We start from the raw sequence: 14,167 nt of genomic DNA, 5'->3' as shown, positions 1-14,167 counted from the left end.
CTCTGCACCCTTGTATCCACGGAGAGAGCCTGTCTCTAAGACGGCTGGGTGATTAGGCATATCTGTAAAGGCTAACGTGAAATGTGTTCTCAGCTCTGTGTTTCCTCTTTACAGTTTCTGTGTCTTGCACTACCCTCAGCTGCAAGTTAACTGATAAATCCAAAGTTGTAATGAGGAAATTTCTCCCTTTTTCAGATCCATCTGAGGCAGAGGAGGAGGAGACGCAGGAGAAGCAGCCAACAGAAAAAACAAACACTCAGAGAAAACCAGAGAAGAGGAAGAGCGAAAGAGAGAAAACAGTGAAGGCCAAGAAGAAGAAAAAGAGTGAGCAGGTATTGCAGTGTTATGGCCCTCAGAGGGTTTTTATAGTACATCTAATTAGAAAACCATTTTCTTCCCATACACTCATTGCCAGGATGTTATTCTGTTGGACTGAATAGATATCAGGAAATGCATCACGTTAATGGCACAAAATCTGCCTGCAATTCTGCATGTCATGAATAGAAAAGTAGTAAAGTCAGCCAGTGTTAAATATAGGCCTGGGCTATAAAACAATTAATTAAATTCAATTGAATTCAATTAAATGCATTAAATGCAAAGCACCATGAAAGCACATTATACATACGCCCTGGTTCATAAACAGCCTATCATATCCCTCGATAATGGAGTGTGCTGAGAGTGATATGCAAACAGCTAATCATTTAACAAGTTTGTTGTTCCGCTGCATCATCGACATGTGACACAACAACAGAAACAGTGTGGAGTGAGATACTGAGTGCAGACGGTGAGGAAATAATGTTAATAAAAAATTATTTCTTTTTAAAGTCAGATTCTGTTTGTCTTTAATAAAAATAGGTGATTAAAACTTAAAGTCATTTCCAAGCAGAAATAGCAAACATTTCTATTTCCAGGAAACAATATTGATAATTTATAGCAGTGTTCATTTTGTCAAAGAAAATTTTGAGTCTAAGCATTCGTTGACATCCTTTTTTTTTCATGACTTAATTGTGATGACATTTATAGAAAAGATATTGACAACAAAACTTCATAAACGTTCTGTTTGTTCGTTTTTGTTTGTCTGCTCACACATTATCTGTAAATGCACAATTTGAATAAAAGATTTAAAAAAATAAGGTAATCTCTGTTCCTTATGACAAAGACGAGACCAGATAGTTTGCTTTGTTTGTGTGGATAACAGAAGTTAAATCACAGTAATCTTAAAAATTGTGTGCCTCATCTGTAATTTGCAATTTTGAAAAAACACCTGAAATTACACCGTCCTGCAGTGGCTGCCAAGGTAAATATCAGTTATGCATGTTGATTGATTAAATAACATGTATGTTAATTCCCCTTTAGGACGAAATGTGATGTTAGTGTAGCTCAAAGCTTTGTGAAGATTCAGGGTATGTTAGCAATTAGTTTGTCCCACTCCGTTAACATGTAACAGACACTAACTTATCTGGCAATTATTTAATATAATTCTGTATAAATTTTTGTGCCATGTAAACTAAATTAACATGTTTCCAAGATAATACTCATCTGATTTTGTTAATCAGCAGTAAAAATCTGTAAACTGCGTTGTTAAGGCAGAGTTCAACAGAGTAAAGCATCACACTTGAATTTAGCAGAATACCTCAGTGATATATTAAAGTCTGTTTTGTCAAATAATAAATATTATCAGTGTTTGATAACCCATAATGATGCATCAATAATAACTAGATGACATGGTCAAGGTGTATCTTCTCACTGGAATTTTTTACAGACAGGAGAAAGATGCTTCAGCAAAATCCATTACGGTATCATGAAACTGAGAAAATTATAGCTAAAACACTGGCTAAAATAATGACTAAAACATTGATTTAAAGTATAAAACATCAACCAAGTAAGACTGGAACTCCACTGACTAAATCTTGACTAAAACAAAAGAAACACAGAAATCTAACATTAAATGAAATTCTAAAAATTAACATTACTGCCTGTAGCTCTGTTGATGTGTTCATATCATTTTGATGGACTTTGATATGATGACTCTACATTTTCTCCCGATGATTATACAGGATTCAATTGAGTTCATAATTTTAGATATTTATTCAAAACACTGGTCAGTGTATATTATATAAAAGTACTTTGCCTTAACTGTGTGTTCTGCATGTTTTGTTTTCATAGACAGAGTGTATTATTCCTCAGAAGAAAGAGACCGGGGATGAAAAGTCAACTAAACTCAAAAAAAAGAGGAAGGTGAGTGTAGCGACACCTGCTGTTGCAATTAGTCACTGCTGAACGATGTGAATTTTACCCTACATGACTTTATTTTGTTTACCAGAAGAAGAAGACGATTACAGATGTCCTGTCCTCTTCAGAGCCCAAACCGGGCTGTCCAGCAGAATTGCAGAACCTGGTCACACAGTACTTCTCAGACAAGCGCTCTGTGATCGAGCAGGAGGAGCTCAAACTGCAGGGTGAGTCCCTTTTAACTCACAAGTTCAGTCGATATTTTCTGATCGGTTGACTCACCAAGGTCACTGTCTGCCCTCTCACATCTTCCAGACTCCTGCTTCCTGTCCAGTAACGACTTGACGCACACCCTCTCTTCGTATCTGAAACAGGGTTAGTACTGTACTAACGTAAGATATTCCATTTGCGGTTTACTTTTGAACACGTTCTTATTTCCTCTTTTTCCTGTTATTCCCAGTTTGTCCCAAATGGGCCAAGATTCAGAAGCAGCACAAGGAGAAGAGTTCTGTGGTTCTGCTCATCGTCTGTAGCTCTGCTCTCCGAACCATTGAGCTCATCAAGTAAGTGACACATCAGTGGCGTTTTTCTGAGTTTCCTGTGTTACTTTTTAATTATATTTACGTGAGTGCTGTTTGTTCTGTTTTCCCCAGGCAGCTGACAACCTTCAAGGGTGATGCCAAAGCAATAAAACTTTTTGCAAAACATATCAAGGTACAAGAGATGACAGCTTATTAGGATGCACAAGGTTTGTGCACAATGACTAGTTTTTGTCAAAAGTTCTCCTTTTGTTTTGTCTTTTGTCTGTGCAGATAGAGGAGCAGGTGAAGCTGCTGCAAAAGGGCGTCACTCACATTGGAGTAGGAACACCTGGCAGGATCAACGCTCTTATTGAGAAAGGTAGGCAAGGACGCAGCGTCCCTACTGTCTAATTACAAAGTGACAATGATGCTGTATTTACTTACTTAATTCCCTGTTTTGCATTTTGCATCGCAGCATTTAAAGGGACGGTTCATCCCAAAATCAAACATACATATTTTTCTTACTTTTACTGCTATTTATCCATTTGGATTGTTTTGGTTAGAGTTGCTGAGTTTTGGAGATATCAGTCATAGTGATGTCTGCCTTCTCCCCAGTGTAATGGAACTAGATGGTACTTGACTTGTGGTGCTGAAAGCGCCAAAAATTAAAATTTAAAAATTGTAATGTGTCTTTCCAGATGTCATAACCTGGTTACTCAAAATAATCCACAAATGTTGTTGTGAGCCGTTTTTGTTTGACTTTCTTTTAGAATCAACTGGAAACAATATGAAACTGTTCACAAGGTTTGTGGTTTATCTGGAGTAACCAGGTCATGTTTTCTGGAAAGAGACACTGGCGTTCAGTTTTTCAAATGTATTTTTTTGACACTTGAGGCACCACAATCAAAGTGCCATTTAGTTCAGTTATATTTGAGAGAAGGCAGACGTTGCTTCAGCTGACAGCTGGAAAACTGAGCAACTCGCACTAAAACCATCCAGATGGTTAAATAGCACAACAGGGGAGGTGGAGGAAAAATATGTATCTTTCATTTTGGGGTGAACTGATGACAAAGATTAAGACGAGAAACAAGAATACATTTAACATCACGATCACAGAAGATGACAAGCAGCTGAGTCGGGATTAAGCTCCTCCTAGTTTTCGGATTGACTGTACAGAAGAGTTCTTAAGTCTAACCTCATTACATTTTGGAACCCTGTACCTCCAGTTTGATGGTAACAACCTGAATTCACTGTACAAGACGTGGTTGGGATCAGAAACAATGTTGCTGGCCAGTGCTGCTGTGTTATTATGGTCGGCTGATTCATGAAGTTTCTCCAGAAGTTAATTTACAGTCTTCAAGGTCGAGCAGTTTTGACTTCAAACAACCTCTGGAACCATATAGTACTGCATCCCAAGTTGGAGGTCCCAACCCCCACATGGGGTCGCCAAAGCTTCACTGGGGGTCAGCAGGCCCTCTTGATTTTAAGAGGCAGGGTTGAGCCAAAGGACAGTGGCATCGTCCATCATGATGAGTCCTCGTGATTGAAAAGCCCACTGTATTCGAGGTTCTGTGTCTCCTCAGAATTGCTGCCGAAGTTCCATTTTTGATGTGCGAGAGGGAAAATAAAAAGAAGCTGTTGCTGCTGTTCATTGCACTACGTCTCTATTTTCTTTTGTTTTGGGGCTTTTCTTGCCTTTATTAGATAGGATAGGTGAAGAGTAGACAGGAAAGGATAACTGTTACTTGAGATATAAAGTTAATCATAATCTCAGAGGATGTATGATATTTAAAGTTAAAATATACAGAATATGCATAATACAGACAGAATTGTATAAAATGCTTCATAAAACAGCAGGAAAACTTACCTCTGTAGTATTTACAGGAAATAATATATTCAGAATTCATCAGAAATGCTTGTTTTCCCCGAACTTCCTGCAGGTTTTGTGTTCCCTATTTGGGTTAATTTATTTTGTTTGTTTATTTGACAGGGGCAGTGCAAAGCTCCTCAGCTGTACCAGAGTTAGGTACAAGCTAATTTTCAGATGTAGTCTGTAGTAATTGCACAGTTTATGGGTTGTTCTGTACTGTTATTGTTATACTTGAATATTATATGAACTATCCAAAGAGTAGGTCACTTAGTCAGGGCTCGTCATTTTAGTCAGTGATAGAAAAGGGTTGAGAATCACTCAGAATCACAGAAGTGAAAAACATAATAAGAGTTTGTCTGCTCACCCCCCAAAAATCTAAGGCAGTGGAGAAAATCAATTCCTTTTGTCTTTTTTCAGGCAAATTCCATGTGGTCTTTCCATGTTAAAGTGTTTGAGGTCTAATCATCCTGTTATTATTCTGTTTTTTGTCCAGAGGGTTTGAACTTGCGGGCGTTGAGGTATCTGGTTCTTGACTGGAACTGGAGGGACCAGAAGCTCCGAAGGATGGTGGACATTCCTGAGGTGAGCTACTGCCCCCTGCTGGGCTGAAAAGATAATTTGACTGATCACACTGCATGATTTCATCAGGTATTTTAGTAGAGAGGGGGTCCCTAGCAAAAGGAAAAGTAGAATATTGTAACTTTTAGCACATTTTTTGGAAGTTGAAATATCAAAGGAGGAAGAACCGTAAGCTGTGTTGATTGATTATACTTTATAGGTATTACAGTTTGATCATTGATTGACTATGAAGACTTCATTATCTTCAAACCTACTGTGGTCTCATGTGTATCTGTTGTGGGGGTCTTGAGATTTAAAAGTTTGGGAACTCTTGCAATGTCAGACACAGAAACAAAAAATCTAAAGACACTTATGTCTAATATGGTCCTCAGTAGTAAAATGACAAAGAAATCACAGAGGCACAAAAAAAAATAAACAATATTGTCCTGAAGTCCAAAAGCACACCACCACAATTAAAGACACAAATAAAAATATCCAACAATGACTTCTATAAGCCCCTCTTATATTTAAAAGCTGTAGCAGAAGGCTACATTCTTCACTACGTGAACACACACTGGTTTTGTAATATAGTTCTGCTGAATATGAACCACTGTTATCTGAGAACACAAGTATTAAGTACCAAGCCCACTGATAATATTGTACATATGATCCAGCTTCTGTTGTTCTACTCTGAGCTGTACTGGCAGCAGTCCTACTCTTCTGAAATCACCGTTACCAACATGACTGACCTCAGGGGGATTCATTTAAAAAGTATACCTTATATATACATATATATTTTACATCACCTGCAGTTTGTTCCTAAGTTTAGATTTCAAACCACTGTACCAAACAAAATATGCATAATTATAATTTCAAGTCCCCCTCCAATCAAAAATGTGTTATTTTTATTAAAAAATAAAAAAATCTTAAAATCTTATTTCTTTTCCAGTAAGTTTACATTTCTGTGTTTTCTATCATATCTACATGTGTATTTCAGATCAAACTGGACTTTATGAAGCTGCTGGAGAGCAGTATCCTGAACAGTTGCAGTGAAGACAAAGTGAAAATTGGACTGTTTTAACTGCACATTGTAAAAGTTGCTGTGTGCTGATAGACCACACGACGCCTTGATGTTTGAAGCCACATACTGATGTTCCTCACAACACGCTGGAGGGGCCCCATCCTGTTTGTTTTCCCTTTGTGTCAGTGTGAAATCTGCGCTGTGCTTTTGCTATTTTCAGAGGCTGTGTCAAATGTGCGGTGTTGTTTGTTCGCTCTTGTAGTCCGATGCAATGTCCCGGTGTGATGGATTGAATAAACGGCCTCAGAATGAAACCAGCATCCTTCTGTTTGTTTAGTCTGACCTTGGGAAGTCCCTCCTACCGCGAATGTGAGGTCATGAGTTTACTTGCCTACTAGGAAGCCTCATTTATCATAACATCCTTTTGATAAAGCATTTTAAAGCAGCATGAAGGGAGCACAGAACTAGCAGAATGTCTCCCACAGCAACATTAGCATAAAGATATAAAATACACCTCTGTGTCATTTTGATGTGAGTAAACAGAAACCTGTGTTGTCTCATAGGAAGGAAGCAGTGAAGAAGAACAAAATAATCACTGAGAACCGTGGAAGTAACAGAGAACAGAAAGAGGTAGTTGAGTAAAGAATTGTGGTTAATAAGTAACAGGCCACAACGGTCTCACCCACCCTGCAAAGCCTGCTGGGAAAATCTCTGGCCAAGTGTGGTTATGTGTGTGTGTGCGCAGAGAGATATCGCTGAAATAAAGAACAGGAAGAGGAGCGCCTTCTCTGACACTCTTTAGCTTTCCGTCTGTCAGAGTTCCTCTTCTGTCCCTAACCGAGGGTCGCTCTGATGGGCAAAGTGAAGGGCCAGTCTGGGCCCCTGGCTCGGAGGCCGGACAACTCGGCTTTCAAACAGCAGAGGCTACCTGCCTGGTCTCCCATGCTCACAGCTAACACTGTGCTGCCATTTTTTTACTTTATGGCTTTGATATGCATGTTCCTCGGAGTGTGGCTGCTGCTCACAGTGCAGAGTACACAGGAAATAAAGGTGAGTGTCTGTGTGCGTTCCTGAAAATAGCACTTGTTTATTTAGTACTTGTAGTTTTTTTTTTTTAAATAAATGTGCAAATATTGTAGTATAATGCCAGTGTTGGTTGGAAACTACTTTAAAACGGTAGTTTACCAAACTACAAGTTATGAGTAATGAAAATTAAAAAAGAAACAACCATAAAAGTAAACTACATCTGAATTACTTCCTTGTCAAACAAACTACTTTCATAAAGTAGTTCAGCTACAGCCAAGGTTGTTACAGTTAAATTAAACTAAACTGAAAACTAAAACTAGGTATGAAAAAAACATTTTGGTCCATGGAGCAATGTGTAACAATCCTGCATACAAAAATATCATTAAATAGGTTGAAATCCTATTTAATATACAGTCTATAGTTGAAGCTAGTTGTCCCCTCGTCCCTCCTCCTCAAGACTTGAGGAAGCCCAGGCAGGCTGCAGGAGAGCAAGACGAGCACAACGTTATAATTTGACAACAGAAAGCAACAACGAGTCCTACACTGTAAGTTGGTCAGCTGCTTACAACTGAAAAAAAGTGAAAACTAACAAATATTTTGTATGTACGAACCTAATTAAATATAATAAGAACATCCAGGAAACGTCTTTAACTTTAGTCTCGATTTGGTCAAATTTGTCAACACAACCATGAGGAGGCGTTGTGTTAATTCAGACTAGGATGTTTTCATGACTGTGAGTCAACTACCTTCTGATCTTCTTAAATCTTGCCTGTGACAAAAACCCCACATATTATAATTAAAACATTTAAAAAAAATATATAAAAAATTAATAAACACTAAACTAAAGCTAAATATTATTAAACAATAAAAACAAAACTGAAAAGAGCAAATCATCTCTCAAAATTAACTGAAACTAAACTGAATTAAAACAAAATTTAAAAAAATACAAAATAATGGAAAATACAAAATTACATGGGAAGTTAACACAATCTGAAAATTCCTATTATTATACGGAGGTACAACTGAACTACTGAAGAGCTGCTGATATTTGAATGTAGCTGAACTGCCACCCAACTGCTGCAAACTGTAGTTTAACTAGTAATTGAACTACATGTAGTTAACTACACCCTAACACTGTGAAATACACTCTGTGTGTGTGTGTGTGTGTGTGTGTGTGTGTGTGTGTGTGTGTGTGTGTGTGTGTGTGTGTGTGACAGAGAGAGAGAGAGGAAGAGACAGAATGCCCTCGTGTGCAATAAAACAGGGAGTGACAAAGAGAGGAAAGATCCAAGGTTATGTTTAGAGTTTGGTAAACAGGAACAGTTTATTCACAGTTTATTCTTCTTGTCTGTAATGAAGTCTCCCCTGTCTTCTCAGCTGGACTACACAGAGGCCGGGACATGCAATATGTGTTTTGAAAAGCGCAAAAACGTGAGCAACGCTGCTCAACCCTGCAATTGCTCGGTGGTGCTTGACATTGAGAAAGAATTCAAGGTAACGATCTCCAAGTCTGACATCATGGTAGAGATGTAGCAGTATACTGAGCATCACAAAAAAAATGTCTTGACACCGTGCCGGACTGTGATAATATCTACTGTGATATTACATTTATTATTTTTATTATTTTTATTGTAATTTAGAAAAAAAAGACTGCCACTGACCATTGCATTGTTTTTGGTTTGCAATTGTATGTACATAATTCAAATATTTATTGCAAAAAAAAACAATTTGTGCCATTTTTTTTGCACATACTTAGGTCATGGTTGGCTACTTTTATTTTTACTAAAGAGGGAAAGCAGAAGCACTTTAAGTTAAGTAAGTGTAAATGTAAATTAATAAAAATGCTGACCTTAATGTTTAATTATTAATCAAGTTGAATATTTCTGTTTGTTTGTTTGTTTTTTAAATGGTGATAAATATCGCATTGTCAGCTTTTTATTGAGGTATTGTTGTACCATGAGTTTTTGTTATTGTTACATCCTTACAACTCAGAGTGACAAAACTTAACACTTTCAATCACACGTATGGTTGAAAGCTCTGAAAAATCTTGTAAGTGGACTTTGAGTTCAGAGTATTTTTTCTATATGCTATATTCTAAAACTTTCACTCGCAATATCCAGCAAGCCCCTTTTCCAGTGCTTTTATTTCTTATCTGAAGCTTGAAGTCAGTCAATTACAGAATTCAGTGAAGCAATTTCTGTTTGCACAGCAACTGTGTGTTGATGTTTTGTGCTGCGCTGCTGTTCCAGGGAGATGTGTTTTTCTACTATGGTCTAAAAAACTTCCACCAGAACCTCCGCAGATACATGGACTCCAGAGATGACGGACAGATGGTTGGCAGGAAGAAAAACCTGAAGGTAGCTTCACAATATATTGTTAGTAATTTATCACAATAACATTGTTAGGGTGCTGCATTTACAACAAACACCCCTTTTTATCCCCAGATAGCCTGCTTGAAACTGAAATGGTCCACTGCTGAGTTCACCTTTTTCATGCAGTGGTGGACAAAGAATCAGGGTTTTTGCTTACTTACCAAAAGTACAAATACTCTTTTACAAGTCCTACATTTAAAGTCCTAGTTAAAGCTACTAGAAGTAACTTTTCATATTATTTTGATTTTGAACCAGTGGTGATTTAATAGGCAAAAATATTTACGTAACAGACAAGTGCACTTAAAATATATCAAAAATGAAAGTGGTATTTATGCAGCAGAATGGCCCTCCAGTGTTACATTATTGAATTAAATAATTGTTGAATTATGACTGATTTATTACTGTTGCATGGATCCAGACCTTTGAATCTGCCCGCTGCACAGAGTTTACTGATTCTTCTGACATAAAATAGTTTCTAGGCTGCAAAAAAAATTGATACAATAAGTGCTGGGGGGAGGGGAGACTAACAGTTAGCCAATCAGCAGCAGGGATGGGACTTACACCGTCGTCAAGCTGTTGTCAAATGTAAAGATGTGAGCTGAGGATAGATGCTGCTATCAAGGCTGTTCTCAATCGATTACAGGCACCAATTACTATGAAATATGATTGATGCCTTGACATGAACAGCGCTCTGCAAAACCAGTATGTTGTCATGGCTACGCATCAGTGTTGAGGATGAAGTGAATCCCCCGACAGAGGTCAGTGAGAGTGGAGGAGATGTCAGACTGAAGGTGGAAACGGAATTGAAAATTTAGTCTGACGTCAGGCAGTAATTACTCTGTAAGCAGCATTTTACTGCTGTTGTTGGAGCAAATATTATCAATTTTATATACTGTAATAAATCTGCAAAATAAGCAGAGGAAAAAGTACATTTTCCTTTGACACGTAGAGAAGTAAAATTGTTGTTTAAAATTATACACAAGTATAAAAGAAATACACAAGGAAAGTACCATACGATTGTACTTCAGTAAAGCACTTGTTTACACTCACATTGTTAAATACTATTACTGAGTTTTTCGTTAACCTTTTCTCCTGATCCCAGGACCCCAGTACATACTGCAAGCCGTTCGCAAAAGACCAGAATGGACTTCCCATTGCCCCCTGTGGTGCTGTGGCCAACAGTATCTTCAATGGTGAGCAACACTCATACCACACATCCTCAGTCATCTCATCCTCCCTCGACCTTCTTCTCACAGGCCTTTTGTAGTCGATAGTTCGGATTATTAAGGAGGGGTTTGATGAGGTACATATTGATAGTCAGCGTATTGGCAGCGTATCAGCGTATTAGCTAGAGTAGCTGGAGGTCAGCAGGAGCAACAGTGTAAGAAGCTCAGTGATATAGTGCTGTGGACAGGGTCAGCAGCAGAACATATTTAAGCCACCTAACAAAATGAATATTTTCACTGCTTTACTTAAAAAAATAATGTTATGTTACTTTAGTCAAATGTCTCTTTATCCAAACCAACCGGACTTCAGTGACAAAACCAGTCATTTTAACCTACAGAACACAGAAGTCGCTGATTTAGTGACTCGATCTCGTCATTTGTTTGTGTCATTGTGTGACTTAAGTCAATTCAAAATAACGCTGCTGGCGTACATTGTAGGTAATACACTGACTATCAATAAGAACCTCATATAACCCCACTTCAAATAATTCAAACTTTCCCTTTAACTCACATACTGTACATTTTCCCAGACTCCTTTTCTCTGACCTACCATGGCTCCGGTGATCGTAGCGTTTCGGTCCCTCTGCTGAGGAAGGGCATCACCTGGTATACGGACAAAAATATCAAGTTCCGCAACCCACAGATGGACAACCTGACGCTTGCTCAAGAGTTTGAAGGTAACTTCCATCAAACACAGTAGTCTGTAATCAGGTTTAAATGCTGTGTTTCGAATATCGCTCACCGTGTCCAATTTGCGATTACTACAAAGGCACAGCACCGCCTCCGTACTGGCAGAGGCCTGTGTACGAGTTAGATCCCTACGACTCAAGCAACAACGGCTTCATCAACGATGACCTGATCGTATGGATGAGAGAAGCAGCCTTCCCCAACTTCAAGAAGCTCTACGGGGTTTTATACCGAGCCAGGAAACCCTTTACTAAGGGTCTGCCAGCAGGGAAGTACTGCATCGATATACAGTATAGTATCCTTTCACCGCTGTGTGTCACATGGGAACTTTGGCATATGTTAAAGCAGGTTACATTCATCCTATTGTGTGTGTTTGTTTCCTTTGTCTTATCTGCTGTTCAACTAAAACATATGGACAGACTATTTCAAGACTACATTTCCATTGAGCCTCTCTCTCTCTCTGTGTGATCACCTATTTTGAGCCTTGACCTCAACCCCTCCAGACTTCCCAGCTCAGTACTTCCGAGGCAGAAAGGAAGTGGTGCTGACCACGCTGACCTGGTTCGGAGGTCAGAACCATTTCCTGCCCATCGCTTACCTCGTAACGAGCAGCCTCATCCTGCTGCTAGCTGTCATCCTCACGGTGGTCTGGTGGAAGTTTGGGAAGGATGGGAAGAACATGGAGGAGTGACGGGCAAAGACGCGCTGCGGGATGAAGTGAGAAGGACACCGATGCAAGCAAATAAAGGTGAAGGAAAATGGTGTCAGGTTATTGTTTATTTGGTACAACACCACTGCAGCAATGAAGAATTAAAGGGATAGTTCACACAAAAATGAAAATTAAACTCATTAGCTACTCACCATCATGCCCATTGAAGATCGGGTTTTGTTTTTTAATGCAAACTATCCCTTTTAAGTTTGGCATCTGGAGCATAACTTTCTCACACACATTTTGCTCTGAAGACCCAAGTGAAAGCTTCCTTTACATGTTGATTTTACTCGAACGTTTACATTGTTTAAGACACACCATCTGGTCCTTGCACTGTTAATATTTATTCATATAATTACAATATTTTATTAGATGATGATTATTATTATTATTAGATTACATTATTATACAAACAATGCATAAATCGAGTCTCTGTAGTGTTACAGCTACATTTCTAAGCCTCAGTAAATTCGAGGTGGAAACTCTCTGATACACTTTAATAAGTGTGTCAGGGCCGGCTGTAACAGATTACATGTACTCAGGATTACATAATCAGATTACAAAAATAGGTAACTATAATCAGACCAGATTACATTAGGAAAAAAAATGCGTAATTACATTAGAATTACTTTCTCAAAAATTAGTTGATTGATATTTTTTGATTGCATCTTTGGCAATTTTAAAATTATAAAACTTTTTTTTTCATGACAACCCATATTCATGCATTTATGCATTTTATTTCCACTCAAAATGTTTTGAGATAAAAAAAAAGGAATATTTGTGGAACTCACATTTTTGTGGCTGTGTCCATTTTTTTTATTATAATGTGATGTATTTTCAATGTTTGATTTTTAAGTAATCCAAAAAGTATTCAGATTAGATTACATTTCTTTTGTAATCCACAAACTGGCTAGTTGTAAAGAGCTGACTGTAATCAAGCAAGAGGTTGTGTGACACAAACTGCGGTAAAGGACGCATATTCTGAATGTGCTGTATACTCCTCCCAAGAATACTACTACATGCTACTACTGTACCTGAATAATACCAGCACATCTCACATCTTATTATTTTCTGAATAATAGTGAAACAATAGTGAAGATGTAAACAATGATCACTGTTGATCAAAGAAAAGATGTTTTATTCTCAAACTCAGACTATCTGTAGTGTAACTGTGAAATGTGTAAATGTCAGCTGCAGGTATGTGCAGGCACAAACAGGCATTAATCATTTGTACTGTCTCTTATTGTCTAAAATGTGTTGATGACAGCTGAAGATTGTAATAAAAGATTTTCTTTTAAAACTCTTTATTTCTTTATATACAATCAGTGAGAGCCACATAAACACAATCCCTCTGTGAGCAGGGAGCACCACAACTCTGGTCATTGATCGCCTTGGTTATTGAGCATAATCAAAGCATGATTGGTGGCACAGCTGTGTGAATAACACCGTCCCCCAGGTGAGGTTGCTATTCTGTAATGTTATAAAGCAGCTTGTTTTTCTCCATCTGCACTCCTGTCACAGAGTGTTTGGTCAGATTAGTACCACAGGTGGACAGGAGAGGAATGCAGTCTACTGGTGCTACAGACGACAACTGAACACGTCCTACTACAACTATAAACCAGTCCAAAAAAAAAAACTAAACACACAGGACTGAACTGTGGAAACAGCTTACCACACATACAGATGTCAATGCACATAGATACAAGGAAGGAACAAGTCACACTTGAATGCATTAGGACAGATCAAACACCCATTTCAACACGAGACAATCACCACGATGCACAAATAAAATCTATGAGGTTCAGGACAAACGCACAGGAAACTCTATGAAATGATCAGCTGTAACAGATTCACCCATCCACCTCTGTTCTCTGTACCTTTTCGCTAGGACATCGACAACTAACTATGACTTTAAAAACTGATTTTGTTTTCTACATTAAGACTG

The 14,167-nt window shown here is 38.2% G+C and overlaps 2 protein-coding genes across 2 annotated transcripts in view; both read left to right on the top strand.

The window, feature by feature from the left end:
* The window catches only part of cmss1 (cms1 ribosomal small subunit homolog), a 40,971-nt gene extending 34,455 nt beyond the window's left edge, over positions 1–6,516 (top strand). Inside the window, exons 2-10 of the mRNA XM_084724691.1 lie at positions 196–332; positions 2,167–2,238; positions 2,324–2,459; positions 2,548–2,607; positions 2,693–2,795; positions 2,886–2,946; positions 3,045–3,132; positions 5,117–5,205; positions 6,179–6,516. Coding sequence (XP_084580817.1) covers positions 196–332; positions 2,167–2,238; positions 2,324–2,459; positions 2,548–2,607; positions 2,693–2,795; positions 2,886–2,946; positions 3,045–3,132; positions 5,117–5,205; positions 6,179–6,262 — 830 coding nt within the window. The 3' untranslated portion in view covers positions 6,263–6,516. The remainder of the gene's footprint in view (positions 1–195; positions 333–2,166; positions 2,239–2,323; positions 2,460–2,547; positions 2,608–2,692; positions 2,796–2,885; positions 2,947–3,044; positions 3,133–5,116; positions 5,206–6,178) is intronic.
* Positions 6,517–6,653: 137 nt separating this feature from the next.
* On the top strand, positions 6,654–12,344 carry cdc50c (Cdc50 family member C). Its single transcript, XM_084724692.1, has 7 exons — positions 6,654–7,252; positions 8,606–8,722; positions 9,478–9,585; positions 10,703–10,793; positions 11,357–11,503; positions 11,596–11,808; positions 12,017–12,344. The coding sequence occupies exons 1-7, from the start codon at positions 7,055–7,057 to the stop codon at positions 12,202–12,204; spliced, it is 1,062 nt and encodes a 353-aa protein (XP_084580818.1). The 5' UTR covers positions 6,654–7,054; the 3' UTR covers positions 12,205–12,344.
* Positions 12,345–14,167: the final 1,823 nt, after the last annotated feature.

Source organism: Lutjanus erythropterus, chromosome 8 (assembly GCF_056507025.1).
Source record: "Lutjanus erythropterus isolate fLutEry1 chromosome 8, fLutEry1.hap2, whole genome shotgun sequence".
Classification (NCBI taxonomy): domain Eukaryota; kingdom Metazoa; phylum Chordata; class Actinopteri; order Lutjaniformes; family Lutjanidae; genus Lutjanus; species Lutjanus erythropterus.
This window is presented reverse-complemented; position numbering and strand designations above follow the sequence as displayed.